The sequence below is a fragment of the Hippocampus zosterae genome, chromosome 6 (genome assembly GCF_025434085.1).
Source record: "Hippocampus zosterae strain Florida chromosome 6, ASM2543408v3, whole genome shotgun sequence".
In the NCBI taxonomy this organism is placed as follows: domain Eukaryota; kingdom Metazoa; phylum Chordata; class Actinopteri; order Syngnathiformes; family Syngnathidae; genus Hippocampus; species Hippocampus zosterae.
This window is the reverse complement of record NC_067456.1, coordinates 10975837-10990888: the sequence shown is the minus strand read 5'-3', so window position 1 is coordinate 10990888 and position 15052 is coordinate 10975837. Positions and strand designations below refer to the sequence as shown.

The 15052-nt window shown below is 42.9% G+C and overlaps 3 protein-coding genes across 5 annotated transcripts in view; 1 reads left to right on the top strand and 2 right to left on the bottom strand.

The window, feature by feature from the left end:
* Positions 1-432: 432 nt before the first annotated feature.
* gkap1 (G kinase anchoring protein 1) lies at positions 433-4801 on the bottom strand. The gene is made up of 11 exons (XM_052068644.1): positions 4532-4801; positions 4015-4182; positions 3856-3933; positions 3360-3507; positions 3255-3283; positions 2977-3126; positions 2752-2838; positions 2614-2677; positions 1980-2050; positions 1282-1359; positions 433-778 (listed from the first exon to the last, which is right to left on the bottom strand). The coding sequence occupies exons 1-11, from the start codon at positions 4763-4765 to the stop codon at positions 737-739; spliced, it is 1149 nt and encodes a 382-aa protein (XP_051924604.1). The 5' UTR covers positions 4766-4801; the 3' UTR covers positions 433-736.
* frmd3 (FERM domain containing 3) overlaps positions 4684-15052 on the top strand; it is a 50726-nt gene continuing 40357 nt past the window's right edge. Inside the window, exon 1 of one of the 2 annotated variants that reach the window (XM_052068629.1) lies at positions 4684-4806. The gene's annotated coding sequence lies outside the window, so the exon portion shown is untranslated. Of the gene's footprint in view, positions 4807-5030; positions 5334-15052 lie in introns of those variants that run through there. The other variant, XM_052068628.1, reaches the window with a different exon arrangement.
* LOC127602503 (probable gluconokinase) lies at positions 6583-14999 on the bottom strand. 2 transcript variants are annotated; one of them, XM_052068661.1, is made up of 6 exons: positions 14936-14999; positions 13838-13876; positions 13464-13494; positions 13275-13361; positions 11828-11871; positions 6583-7163 (listed from the first exon to the last, which is right to left on the bottom strand). In XM_052068661.1, the coding sequence occupies exons 2-6, from the start codon at positions 13873-13875 to the stop codon at positions 6800-6802; spliced, it is 564 nt and encodes a 187-aa protein (XP_051924621.1). In that variant the 5' UTR covers position 13876; positions 14936-14999; the 3' UTR covers positions 6583-6799. The 2 variants fall into 2 exon arrangements, with proteins under 2 accessions (XP_051924621.1, XP_051924620.1); XM_052068660.1 differs by having other exon boundaries at positions 13838-13879; positions 14936-14989.

Here is a 15052-nt window from a genome sequence, read left to right as displayed (position 1 = left end):
ACATTTACATGGAAAGAAATGTATCGATCGCATCATTGATCTCTATCGGTTTATTTATTGGATACCTGTCCTACGGGGCTGCAGAATATTCTAGCATACTATTCCTTCCGACATGATTACTGTCCAGTCAAAGTATTTCCAAACAATCAGGTTAAATGGCAGCCTCTGTTTTGATAATAGATGCACGTCATGCTTCAAGAATCTTAAGAAATAAATAATGCACCTGAATTGAGGCCTCTTTTTTTTTTAATCTGACACACCCTGAAAAAATTGTAGAACACAAGTAAATAAAGACTCCAGCCACTATTTCATCGTTGGAGGCGGAGGGTGTGGGGTGCTAAGATGCTATAATTGTGTAATAGTAAATACAAATATTTTTAAAAACACATTTAAACTAAGAATACATTTTAAATAATTTAAAATCACAAAACATTTTTTCACTGAAAAAGTATTTTATTGACTTCTCAGTGGAGTGGACAAACTAGAAACATTTCTCAACTCCTAAGTCAGTCAGACATTTTGGCATTTTGAACTAACAGGCACTCCTGTTGCTCTGCACTCGTGCCTGTAGGGGGCAGCATTAATGACCATTTTGTGTACGTGTGTGCGTGTGTGTGTGTGCGTGTACACGTGTGTTGAGAGAGGCATGCATTACCACATGCTGACAGTCCAACATAAAAAAAAAACAAAAAAACATGAACATGTTTATTTGTTGTTGGGGCTTCAAGTAACACTGTCAGAGATCCGCATCAGAACTTTTTTTCCCTCTCTTGTTTCCCTGGCAACCACAAAAGCACAAATGATTATGAGTCACATATTTAACACGTTACACATTTATATAAAAGAAAAAAAATGCCCTTTCATGCTATATTATAATGACACGGGAAATACATTTTTACTATTCCAGCCCCCGTGAATAACGGTACCTTAAAACCATTTGGGGGCTTATTATTAGTAGAATTATTTTGTGAAGAAACTCACCTCCAAGGCACAAAGCGGATACATCGTCTCACGTGAGTGCACAAAATGTTGTGGGTCATTTTTAATAGAAAGGTTTTTGGAAACTTATGACATGAGTGTTAAAAGGCCCCACTTCTTGAAATTCCACGTCTTCAATAAAGGGGTAAGTAGTTTTGTTTTCTAATACAGTGATTCAGTTCTTTTTATACTCAAATAGTATGCAGTAGATTCACCGGTTGTCATGGCAATATTTTTGACTATGTAATTTCTGTGAATGTTTGAATTGCAGAAGAGGAACTACAGCGTAAAGACTTCTGGTACCTGATGTTTGGGCTGTTCGGACTGCAGACATTTGACTTTAGATCGTTCTTGCTCCAGGGCAGCATGTAGTAAGGTCACCTACCAAAAAATTATGAAAATATGAGGCGGCAAGCAAGGATGAACTGGACCCTGTGCCATCTTTTTCATGGTGAATTGTTCAAATCCCGCATTTGCCCCTTCGACTAGGGCAGCTTAACTTTCCCAAGTTTAACAGAGCAAATGCAAATATTCCATACACTACGAAACAAAAACAAAACAAAAAAATCACAAAAACTGGTTACGTGGGTTAATAGCCATGATAATTTGACATTTCCGTACAGATTTCAGCAAGAATCATGATAGTTGACACTCATGATTTGCTCCCGCGGGCCACATAAAATGACGTGGGTGGGGGGGTAGGGATCTGGCCCTCGGGCCTTGACTTTGACACATGGGGTGTACAAGTTAGCATTTGCAAAAGTGAACATTCTTAAATTATGATTTAATGTTTTGATCAGGCCATCTTCAATAACACATATGATTAATATAACTGAATTGGGTAGAATTCACAATGTAAATATTCATATTTTCAACAAGTTAGAGCAAGAAATGTATACATTTGAGCCTTTTTTTTAAACTTCTGTTATGACAGACCCGGTGTGTGGGGGCCTTAAAAGACACAAGTCATTTACGAGTAATTATAAAAAGTGCGAGCCGACCTGCGATGAAAGTTCCTCTTTGATATGCAGCAGCTCCTCCACTTGCAGTAAGATTTCTGCTTTGTCTTTCACTACACACACACACACACACACAAAACATCGTCAAAACAACCCCACTATGTTGCCTTAAAAACGTAACCTGCTAGCTTAATGCTCACATATAATGAAAAATACCAATGCTGTGCTAGTGGTTAGCATTGATAGTGGCAGTTTGAGAAGCTATTACGCAACAGAAATAACTGATGACAAGGTCAGGGAAAAATGCCTCTCCGATTTGTTAAAAGTGAAGAACAATTGCAGTTCTGGTCCAGATTTTGTGCCAAACTAAGAACAACAAACCTATTCGACAAGAGGCAGATGATTTGCTTTAGCGGGCCACTGAAACCCGAGTTTCAAAGCTTCTCGTTTGCGGCAGCGCGGTCGTCGAGCGGTTTGCATGTTTGCCTCGCAGTCGAGCGGTTCTGTGTTCTCCCAACTCCAACTGACTCCCACATTACTCAAACACATGCACGTTAGCTAGGTTCACAGAAGATTCCAAATTGGGTGCGCGTTTTGTGTGCTACAATTGGCCGGCACCCTGACTTTTGACCCAAACGAGTAGATCAGCACAATAAGAATGTATGGACCGACTCACTCTCTCCTTGCTGAAGCATCTTGAGAAGCTGCCCGTTTCTGGATTTCACCTCTTTGTATTTGACCTGCAAGACATGATGCGAGTTGTCAGCGTGTCTTAATTGTTTGTCCACACCGTACGAGGCTCTGGGGGTCCCACCTCCCACTGTGCGATGGTCTTCTTCAGCTCACGGATCTCTTGGTCCTTCTTCTCCAGTTCATACTTCAGCTGCTCGGCACGAGGGTCCTTCAGCACAAGGGAGGTGAAAGCGCGGAATAGAAATGAAGGTATTGTACAAAAAAATGAATGAGTCATTTCTTTTCTGGCACCATGAGTTGAAGTGAGGTTTTTTTGGGGGGGGGGGGGGGGGGTGCGCACACTCACTGGTTCATGTTCCGCTGACGCGTCGCCTTCGTGTCTGCCGTTATACTGCTTGCGCTTCTTCTCCCGCTGGATTATTCGGCTGACGTCGTCCTCGAGCTTGTTAAAGAAACGCTCCTCCTGGCCCAGTCCCAGAGCGGAGTTGGCCACTTCCTGGTGTATGAAAAGGGGGGGGTTCTTTTATGAGTTCTTATATTATTTACAAATTAAATGAACCGATTACATGAATAACATTTAAAATCAGTTTGAATATGTAAAATGGCCCCGCGCTAGCTGCTCACCTCTTTCTCTTGCCTCCGGTTCACATGCTCTACAAAGAGCAAGAGTACATCAATTACGCATATCTAAAGCATTCTCAGCGAACTAATCTTGGGAGTTTGTCCGACCTGCGCTGCCTTCAGCCTGGAAGTCCTGCAAAGAGACTGTCTTTTTGTCTTTGGCCTGCCCGTTCCTCTTCTTCTTCTCTTTGCTGCCGCCACCGCTGCCGCCATCTTTGCGAGACTTTGGTGAGGACACATGATTGCTGCCTCCCTGCTGAAAAAAAGTTCACCAACGCAGACGTTGTGCTCTTGCAAACAATTTAAGACTCTTGTGAGATATGCTGAGAGATATTCCAATCGTATTGTTGTTCATGTAAAACCAAAGCGAAGGTTGATGCAGCTGGCGTGAGTGGAGGGTTACCACAAGCGGAACAAGCCGAAAGGAAAATGATAACTGTCCGTCTAACAGAGCAACATTGTTTTGAGGCAGCATCAGTAGCAATAAATATGTGACTATAAACATGTAATATAAAAAGGTTAGCTTATTTTGCTATTAATTTTCCAAATTTCCTATGGAAATATTAAGTAGTATAAATGTAGTGTGCGTGCTTGTTGGAAGTACCTGTTTGTTTTGTTCGTACTCCAGTTTGCTCAGAATCAAGGCCTTCTCCAAATCTGCCTCGTACATCTCGGATGTCATCTGCAGTGAGAACGATGACATGTTTTGGACATGCGACACATACACACATATCTAAATGAGCTGGACACGGTCCTCTCTTACCTGCTCGTCCCTCTGCTTCCACTGCTGCCAGCCCTGCTGGGATGATGGAGTGGCACCGTGCGCCGAAGGGGCGGCGCTGAGGAGGTCGCTGGCTATTCCCGAAAGCGTCATGCTGGGCGGCGGGCCGTGAGACTTCTGCGGGATCTTCTTGAAGGCCAGATTGCGAAGCTGAGATGGAGACATTGCACATGCTAGCTCAAGTGGATGGAGTCGCTCGGGTTAAAGGACATCTTAATGCCATGTTTGTTGCCAAATCACAAGTCATCTCAATGCACTTTTTTCATATGCAGTAGAATGGATATATAAGATAAGATATCCTTTATTCGTCCCACACTGGGGAAATTTACAACATATACAAAAAATATAGAACATAAAGGACTACACTACTTGAACATTAGGCATCTCCAACTGTGGCTCATTCATATGAGACATCAGTCAGTCACAAAAGACTCAGCATAGAGTGTTATAGAATCATTGTTGATCCTCCACACATATTATTAAAACCCAAAACTCTCACCTCGTTGGCTTCACTTTGCTGTTGTTCCTTCTTCTTCTTCTTCTTGTCTTTCTTCTTGTCGTTGCCCTGAGATGCTTTGCCCCCTCCAGATTTTTCCGGGCGCTGCTTCCCGGAGCCGCCTTTGTTGGGAATCTTCCCGGCCTCAGAATTGTCCGATTCGGAGTCCGAGTCGATCTGAAGGAGGGCGAAGCGCGAGGCGGTGGTGGGGACCATGATGGTTGTTGACGATGCCATTGTGGAAGCCTAACACTGATGAGGGGAGAAGGAACGCTCTGGTGAGAATAATCTTGAAGTCACTACTATTTTGATGTAGCATTAAGACTAAATATTGGTCGTTTGAAGCGTACAAAGCTGGCATTTGACTGACGGCTAGGTGCGCATAGCGTCATCGCTTTTACAAAAGCTAAAGCCGGCTTCTTTTTCTTCTTAGCGCTTCAACAATCACACAAATTACGACACACAAGAGTCCAGAACGATAAATAGAACTTACGCTGGGTTTTTTTCCAATGCGCTCGGTCACTTGTTTAAGAGTGTTAACGTTTGGAAAAGTTATCCAAGTCTTACTTTCACCTGTTAGAGGAGAAAGGATGAGCTCTTCCTTGCTAGCTGTTAGCTGGTTTTGGTACGGGAAGTTAGTGGTGCCGAAAAGGATGGTGTCGTTTTTTCGGTTCCCAAAAGACGTCCTCGTAAACAAAAATCGCACATATTAATGATAGTAACTCTCAGTAAATTTAAAAGCGATGCTAATTAAACCGGTTATGTTTTAAAACCATGACGGAGCAGCAGCCAAGTGTATCACACGGTATGTTTTATGGATGCGTTTGTACAAGTTTTAACACCACACTCACATCTGTCATTAGCATTACTTTGTCTTTGTGGGTGTTGTACTGGCTTTGTTTGCCTTCATCTTAGCTCAGTTAGGTTCGTAAATAACATCACTTCAGGAATGTGTGCCCTAACTAGATTTCAATTAAATCCTGGTGGATGTATGACATACTGAGTGAATTCTGGTGGATTTTAAATGCAGAAATAGTCATTCTTATAGTGTGTTATATGTACCACAAGTGGTGCCGGCGCTCCCTCTAGGGATATGCAAAGTGAAAGTAATCGCTCGCTAAGAACAGTTCATTTGTATTTAACGTACCGGTAAGTCTAATACGGTATAGTTGAAATTTTTGATTTATCATTTACAGGTAGTGCATTTGAATCAAATCATTGTTTAAGTACACACACCCACGCGCGCGCACACACATACACACAAATATTTAATTTGTAAGTGCGGCTTCCGTGGTCGACCTGTGCATTATGTTATAATGGTTTATCATATTAAATCTATCTTTGGGGAAATCGATACATTCTGGTTTGCTGTCTATTTACATCAATGCCAATTTTCCCTATTCAAGGTACTGCTTATTGTATGTTCAGTGCATGATTTATTTGACAGTAAGCAGTTATTCCAATGAATGAACAGGTGTCAGACGGGATCACCCTTATTCCTCCTTGTAATGCTCTATAGCAAACACTAGAGAGCAGACACACTCCAGTTTGGCAGTTTAATTGTTCACGTAAATAAGTACAGTGAAGTACAGGAATCCCTACTTCGCGGTTCGTTTATCGCGGGTTCAGTGCATCGCATTTTTCAAACATATTATTATTATTTTTTACATATACATAGAGTACAGTGCTGTATATGTTGCTCTATGTGATTCTCTGTTGTTTTGCAGCTTCCCGGACCGTTTGCGGACTTTAAAAAATATATATTTTTTACCTGTTTGTTAATTGGACGCTACTTCGCAGATTTTCGTTTATCGCGGGTGGTTTTGGTCCCAGTTAGCCGCGATAAACGAGGGATTGCTGTATACCGATTTAAAAGTGCCCTTTTAGTTTCTCTTTTGGTACAAATTACATTTAATAGAGGACAAAAGTTTCATTTCAAACATTGCAATATGTGCATGTGTTCCTCTTGACAAGCAGTGTGTACCCTTCATGATATTTAGTATTTTGCAGGAGTGTGTGACTGTGTGTGTGTTTGTGTGTGTGTGTCTCCAGTGTCTGGGTAGGAGAGATAAGAGCAGGGCCTTCGGGATCGCCCCCACCCCTCTCCTTTATTTGGAATGAGGTTTAAATACAAGTCAAACAACCTGACATGGTTGCCAAATAGAGGTTTATCAGAAGTGAGTGTGTATCTGAATAAAAACAAGTTGTTCACAATATTAGGTAAAAGTCACATCAGCAGTGGTGAGATCTGTTTTGCTGTCTCTTTAATCATCACCTTGAAGTCTTGAGGCTGCTGAGGTGTTTCTCCACCTCCATAGCGATGTCAGGGATGCTCCTGCTTACATCCAGATGTACAACGTTCTCCTCCTGCCCTTCCACTGGGAGCTCCAGGATATCAAACTGGGAAGCCAGAAGGTCTGCCTTCATGAAATGTCCGCTGCGGGCCACCATCCTCTTGCGGATGACCTCGTAGTCTCCGTGCAAAAAGAGAAAAAAGACACCGGGAAGGGAGTGGGGAAGTGCAGTGGAGAAGGTGGAGGTGGGCAGGGCTTTGGAGCCGTGGAGGAGGATGAGTCTGTAGAGGCGTTTGAGGGCAGAGCACGCCACCAGTGCATCAGCGCTGGAACGTCTTTCTCTATGATGGACATACACGGTAAACAGTTTGATCAGATTTAAATTAATGTAAAAAAAAGACTCATCCTTTCAAATAAGTGCTAAAAAAAAGTCAAAGCAGAGCATACAAGTGTGGGTTTAATCCCTTTAATGCTCACTGAACTGAGGCATGAAGTTGTGTCATGAAGACAATTTTTTCCAACGTTTTCATCAGATTTCAGAGGTTTCACCGTTGTAATATCTTATGATGCAAATTTTTAACTTTTGCACGGTTGTGTTTAAGTGTAACTGACAGTATGAAGAATTTTATATGTAATGGCAGATTTTCAACACCTTTGAAAATGAAAGCATTCTTCTAACCTTTTAACCGGCATTCTAAAGGGCTTCAGCTCTGAGGCCCAAGATTCCAAATTGCATGTTCATTCACTTCACAAGCTTCGCGTGGTTTGCCAGAGTTGGAAAAGTGGTGGAAACTGCTGTATTTTAGGGGAGGGTTTTGCGCTTTATATAGCACTGATGGATTTCCCAATGGAAAAACTTGGAGAGCACGCAAGCGCGAAATGAAGTTTGAGGTGTTGGAATTGGAAGTGGAAATTGCAAACAAAACATTCTTGGGAAACATAAAATAAATCTATTGCGGAAAGAAATTTGGGGAAGCCAGCAACTGCATAAAAGCCATGTTTCGTTTGATTTTACTCATTGAATGCAAGTCAAGTCAAGTCAAGTCAACAGTATTTATAGAGCACTTTCAAACAGCCATCGCTGCATACAAAGTGCTGTACATGGAGCGATTTAACATATACAATAAACAGTAAGACGAATCAGTAATAAGTAATAAGTAATAAGGCGGTAGAAAGCACCAAGCAGTAAAACCAATAGCAAATCTAAGTCATGCTGAGTCAAACGCCAAAGAATACAAGTGAGTTTTGAGGAGGGATTTAAAGATGGGCAGCGAGGAGGCTTGCCGAATGTTCAGTGGGAGGTCATTCCAGAGAGATGGACCAGCAACAGAAAAGGCTCGATCCCCTCTGAGCCTCAGTTTAGTTCTTGGTACGTCTAGCAAAGACTGGTCCACAGACCTGAGGCGCCGGGCAGGGGTGTAGGGGCGTATGAGCTCAGAGAGGTAAGGTGGCGCGAGATTATTCAGAGATTTGAAAACAAAGAGGAGGATCTTAAAAATAATTCTAAAATGAATGGGGAGCCAGTGAAGGGATGCCAAAGTAGGAGTTATATGCTCCCTCTTACGAGTACCAGTCAAGAGGCGAGCAGCGGCATTCTGTACCAGCTGAAGGCGCTTGATGGAGGACTGGCTGACTCCAAAGTACAGGGCGTTGCAGTAATCGAGCCGGGATGTGACAAAGGCATGAATTACTGTCTCAAAGTGTTCATGTGAGAGGAAAGGTTTTATTTTGGCCAGCTGTCTAAGGTGAAAGAAGCTGGATTTAACAACGGCACTAATTTGCCGATCGAGTTTGAAATCACTGTCCAGTTTAAGTCCCAAGTTTGAGACCGTTGATTTCAGATAAGGAGATAGGGGGCCCAAGTCTACAGGATGGAATGTACAAGGTCCACTGGGGCCAAACAATATCACCTCTGTCTTCTTTTCGTTGAACTTCAAGAAATTTTGTGCCATCCAGGTTTTGATTTCTTCCAGACAGGATAGGAGTGGCCTTAATGAGAAGGTGTCTTTCTTGCTCAGTGGGACATAGATCTGGCAGTCATCTGCATAGCAGTGGAAAGGAATACCATGTTTCCTTAAGATGGAACCCAATGGGAGCAGATACAGCGAGAACAGCAGAGGCCCCAGAATTGAGCCCTGTGGAACACCACATGACAGGGGAGCAGTGCGTGATTCAGAGCAGCCAAGGCTGACACAAAAGGTCCTGTCAGCTAGATAGGACCTAAACCAATCAAGAACACTCCCGCCAATGCCCACCAAGTGCTGCAAACGAGTCAGCAGAATACTGTGATCCACTGTATCAAATGCTGCAGTTAAGTCCAATAAAACCAGACACACGTGGTCTCCAGAGTCATTTGCCAGGAGGATGTCATTAGAAACGCGTAACAGGGCTGACTCCGTGCTATGCATCGTCTTGAAACCTGACTGGAAGACCTCCAAGATGTTATGTTCATCCAAGAAAAGTTTCAACTGCATGTGCACCACTTTTTCCAGAATTTTGGAAATGAAAGGCAGTTTGGAAATGGGTCTGTAACTTGACAGCTCATCTGGATCAAGACCAGGTTTCTTGATCAAGGGTTGGACCACAGCATGTTTAAACTGTTGGGGAACTACACCAGAAGAAAGGCTGCTGTTGATGATATCCAAGACCGATGCACCAACACTCGGGAGAACCTCCTGAAAGAAGCGTGGGGGAAGAGAGTCGCAAGGGGAGCCAGATGGCTTCGTCTGGCGAACTACATCCTCCAAAAGCGCCAAGGACACAGTATCAAAAGAATTTAGGACAGCTGAACATGGAACATGGACAGAGGGGTCAGATGCGGTATTTGGGACCGGAATCCTAGCTGTAGAGACCTTATCAATAAAGAACTGAAGGAATCTGTTGCACATCTCGGCTGAAGAATCCGCGCAAGTAGGCAGAGGGGGTTTGAGTACAGAATCTATCGTTTTAAATAGTGCACGAGGGTTGTGACGGTTGGCTAGAATAAGGTCCGACAGATATTTTCTTTTGGCCTCTTTTACTGTGAGCTGGTAGATACGCCAGCTGTCTTTCCAAATTTGAGAAGAGACATGCAATTTGTCTCTTTTCCACTTGCGTTCAGCTTTGCGACACTCCTGCCTAGCTGCGCGGGTAATGTCGTTAAACCATGGCTCGGGTTTAGGCTTTGGCAGCACAATTTTTGAAGGAGCCACCAAATCCAGGATGGCCCGGCATGACGAGTCGAACCAAGAGGTGAGTTCCTCTGTGTTAGACGAGGGTACGCAAAGGTTATTAAAGGCATCAGAGAAACGACTAGCAGTGCGAGGGTTAAAAATTCGGCGTTTACAACTAGGAGCGCCAGATTTCACAGCAGCATGCGATAATACTACGTCAAATAAAACTGCCATGTGATCAGAAATTCCATTTTCAAGGACTTCCAGATTTGACACCGTTATACCATGAGCAAGGACAAGGTCTAAAATATGTCCTTGTTCGTGTGTCGGGCTGGTCACATACTGCACAAAATTAAAAGAGTCGATAAGTCTTAAGAAGTCTTTTGCTAGCGTTTTTTCCGGACAACATACATGGATATTAAAATCCCCCATTAGGAGAATACGATCATATCTCAGCCTGATTTCCGCAAGAAAGCTTGAGAAGTCGCTTAAAAAGTCTTTGTTGTATTTAGGAGGACGGTAAATGACAGCACAAAGCACCGGGAAAACACGACCAACTTCAAAGAAGGTTGCTTCAAAGCTGTTGGCAGATGTGGTGAATGTGCACCGTTTACATTTGAAATTGTTCTTAAAAATGCTTACCGTACCTCCACCACGTCCTGATGTCCTCGGGGTATCGAGGAAATCACAGTCAGGTGGTAACAATTCAATCAAAGCTTTGTACTCACCGGTACCTGCCCAAGTCTCCGTCAGACACAAAAAATCCAAGTCATTGGAAAGAAAATACTCCCTCAGAATATGGGTCTTGTTCGTCAGCGACCGGGCGTTTAACAACGCGATCCTTGTGGAAGTAGCAATGGGAGGGCTTCCCTCTGTCAATCGCCGAGCCCGGGGGAATTCCCTCAAAAGGTTTCGCTGAATTCCTCCCCGAGAAAGGCGCGCAGGGTAGAAATGCCGTGGCACGATGGGAGAGCCAACGACTGTTAGCAAGCACGAGGCGACGGGGTCGAGGGCACACCACGCCGGAGCGATCGAAGTGTGTCTCAGATCCCGTTTCAATTTCACGAGCTGACCACTGCGTTTGCCGCGGCGGCGGCGGCGCTTTCGGCGCTTTCGTGAAGGGAGCGAGCGAACGCGGAAGAGATCAGCCGGCAGGTTAGCCAAGAACGGAGGTAGCGTCTTTCCACCACCGTCTTGCCAAAACGCGGCCGAATCTCCGACGTGTTGTTGAATCAATAACAACGATCGGCGATCATAAACCAACCGAGACGCTGTTAGGGAGGTAACAAGCATTGCGAAAAGTAAAACAACCCGAAATGGCAGGAGCGTCGCCGAACACACTGGCGCACAAGCGGCCATCTTGGATTCATGCAGAGTAATTGGATGCATGTGCCGTTGCATTTAAATTGCATGCGCAAACCTTTAGTAATTCAGACCCAGAAGAGGAAAGGTAGAGGAAAGTGAGGGATGAGCAGAATGGGAGAAGGAGGGAAGACGTCCCGTCTAAAAGTCTTTGATGTCGCAGGCGAAATGGTGGCACACTTTCAGCTACTTTCAATTTTACTCTGCCTCATCACAAACCCAGTCAAAAAACTGGCAAAATGGTTTTGATCTTTCGATGACAATTTCATGCTTTTAATGACTAAATCCCCCTTCATCATTTTGTGTTTGTGTGTGTGTGTGTATGTACAGTTGAGTTGTGTATGATTTTATTTTTTGGTGGGTACGTATGCCCAAGTGGGCATGTGTGTGTGTGTGTGTGTGTGTGTGTGTGTGTGTGTGTGTGTGTGTGTGTGTGTGTGTGTGTGTGTGTGTGTGTGTGTGTGTGTGTGTGTGTATGAGTTTAGTCACACCTTTCAATGACGCTGTGTAGTCTTAGAAGCCAGGGATATCTATCCTGAAGAGAAAAGTGAAAACATCATGATTTATTGCTACTGGATGTTTGCAGGAAAAACATTTCAATTGTCTAAAAGTTAAAAACTCAAGCCTCCCCACCTCTGGTAAATTATATAAAAAAAACAAAAATAATATGAACCACTACTATAATTAGTATTACATTTTAAATATTATATATGTCACGTTGCATGGTGGTGGTGGACCCCAAAAAGCAGGCAGGAGAGAGGAGCAGGGTGTATTTGAAGATGTGTACTGATAAAACACAGAAAACTAAATCCTAAGCAAACAAAGTCCAAAGTAGCAAACAAAAATCATGACTGAAGATAAAACAGAACAACCAAAACATGACTCAAACAGACATGACAGTAGCAAAGCAACAATGACCCGACACCGAGTGTGCCTGCAGGAGTCCTTTTATAGGACTGATTACCTATGACCAACAGGTATGCAGCTGCCAGGGGAGCTCTACAGTGCCACCTGTTGGTCACTAAACCGAATCGTGACAATATACATATATTTTTCAACCCACAAACCAATGAATCTACAGTGGAAATAATGAAAAACATTGAAACATCCGTCTGTAATATTTCATATATATATTTATATGAAATATTACACATAAAAAAATTCACATTGTCGTGAGTAAGCGTTACACAGAGCCAAAGTAAAAGCAAAACGGACAGATGCTTGCTGAACTCAGGTTTCAAATTCTGAATGGTAGGACCTCAATTTGCGGTGTATTTAATCAGTCTAAATTGGAGTCACATTGTTGTCATGTGGGCAATAGAAAACAGAGAAGAGGAATCCCATTTTGTTCCATGTCCACCTCAAAGCACGTTCGCCTTGTTGTCTGCAGCCAATTATGACAGTGACACATGAAAGCCTGACGCTCATCCAACACGTTTCCATAAACTGGCTGATCATTTCCTTTGGTTATTTTCAAACTAGAGCTCCAGCCAGCACAGTGAGGGTACAGGGTACACTTGAAAGCACAGGTGTGATGGAAGCTTACCAGGGGGCAGCCACGACACATTGCTAACGATGCTAACATTAGAAATGCTGCCAAATGTTAGCATCAGACGTCGATGTTTACACTCCTCTTAAGTGCTGGTAACTTCAGCAGCAATTCCCTGCTAGTTGTGAGAGATAAGGACTGGGCCCTTCCGAGAATGGCGAAAAAATGTGAGCCATTCAGCCCCCAGAATTATTTATTTTTCTCAAATTTGATGTGATTACCAATATTAATGGTTCAAACTATAAATACCACATAAACAATGATTAGTAACAATAAAATGCATCACAACAGTGACATTTTATCCCAATCCTATTGATTATGTTGGGGAAAAAAACGGTTTAGTTAAATTTCCAAACATTGAGCATTGTGCTGACAAGATTCCAACTGACCTGGTCGGTGAGTGCTTCTCCGCGAGCCATCTTGGCCACATTCTCCTCTGGGTGGAAGCTGTCACCTTCGTGCAGAGGCCACCCCAGCTGATATGTAAACACACATCACATACACACACAGACAAATTCAGGTGATGACGTGGTCAAACATCCCCTGAGATTAAGCACTGGAGTGATGGATTTAAACACCTTTTCTGATAGGAAGCCCCCCAGAGAACTTCTGCATGACAAACAAAACACAGCAGTTAATAAAGTCGCACAAAATTTGGATAGGTCCAACTGCTCTCAGCATACGTTGGGACACGTCAGTTCAGTAAGCAGTTAAGGATTAACTGATTTTGCTCTTTTGCTTTTTGACCAGAAAAATGTGAGAAGCTAACACGTTCAGTAAAACGTTTTTTCCATGAAATGTATTAGAATCACACATGTTCACATTTGTTACAGTTAATACCGGTACGGTATTATAAATCATTTCATTTCGATAAACAAATTGAATCAGTACTCCGACCAAATATCCATACTTCAACTAATTAGTGTGAGTTGTTAATTTTGCATACACATACTTGCCACAGCCTGATACTCCCATGATGATGTAGATCATCCTGCTGGAGCGAAAGTGGATAAAAAAAAATGCACACGCTTTACACTCCAAAAGAATATGAATATAATCAAATCAATGCATCAATCTGTCTATCCGTTCATAAACAGAATTTGTGATGTGTTTCGTGTACCATTCCGAGTAGATGGTGCAGATAGACTGAATGTTGTGTCCAGTGAATGTAATTTACGTCTAACCTATGTTTAACACAAGTATAGCCTACTAGCAACCAATGGGCCGCTGTCTGATGCCCCCACAAAAGAAAACTATTTTATTTATTCCCCCTCCCCCCTCCAAAATAACATCTGGGGAAAACGTGAAAATGTAAAATATGAAAATATGATATTGAATACTGGTAAATGAATATGCGGCTTCTGAACTGTGAAATATGCAAGTGGTCGACTGTAGTTTTGAGTTTTATCACCAATCACCACAGATTACTGTGTTGACCAGATATTTCGCCTAACGTACATACTACTGTATATTGTAGTGACATAAAATGGCGGCGGACCTTGTCGTCTGAGGGGACGAAGAAATGTTAATATTTCTGAAATTAATTTATAAAAAACAGCAAAGGCGTTCGTGGTTGTGCACATGATCTGAACACGCAGCGAGACGGTGAGCTTCAAAATAAATCTTGCGCACCATAGAATACGAACAAATGAAAGCCTTGGGTCGCTTTTATTTTGAAGTTGCTCCCGGCATCACGTGGTGGCGTGGCGCCTGTCTTAACTGGACTCTAGACCCAAGTAGTCGAGTAGTTGGGAATAATTTATATCGCCGTCACAACTGTTGTCACCAATATCATCTCAACGCCATCCAGAAATCGTATTCAATTGCTAACTAAGGACGCTAAAAACTACTTAGAAAGACTGATAATAGGCCGAGTGTCTTGTGGGAGTGAGAGAGAGACACACACTCTCATATGACATCGTTTCAATGGTGCAGTCTCCTCGATTCTTGCAAAATAATAAGAAATGGAAACGAGCACGAGTCGCATGTTCGTTTTGCACATTTTCACAAAATTCGGATAAAATATTTGGATGGAAACTCCATTACTGACCTGACACCTGCATCATTTGCTTAGCATGCATAGCCAATGAAACGTCTCCTTCGTATTACGTCATCAATGTTTACAATTAAAGGCACCGTGTCTGCATTATTGAAAACACAAATGAAG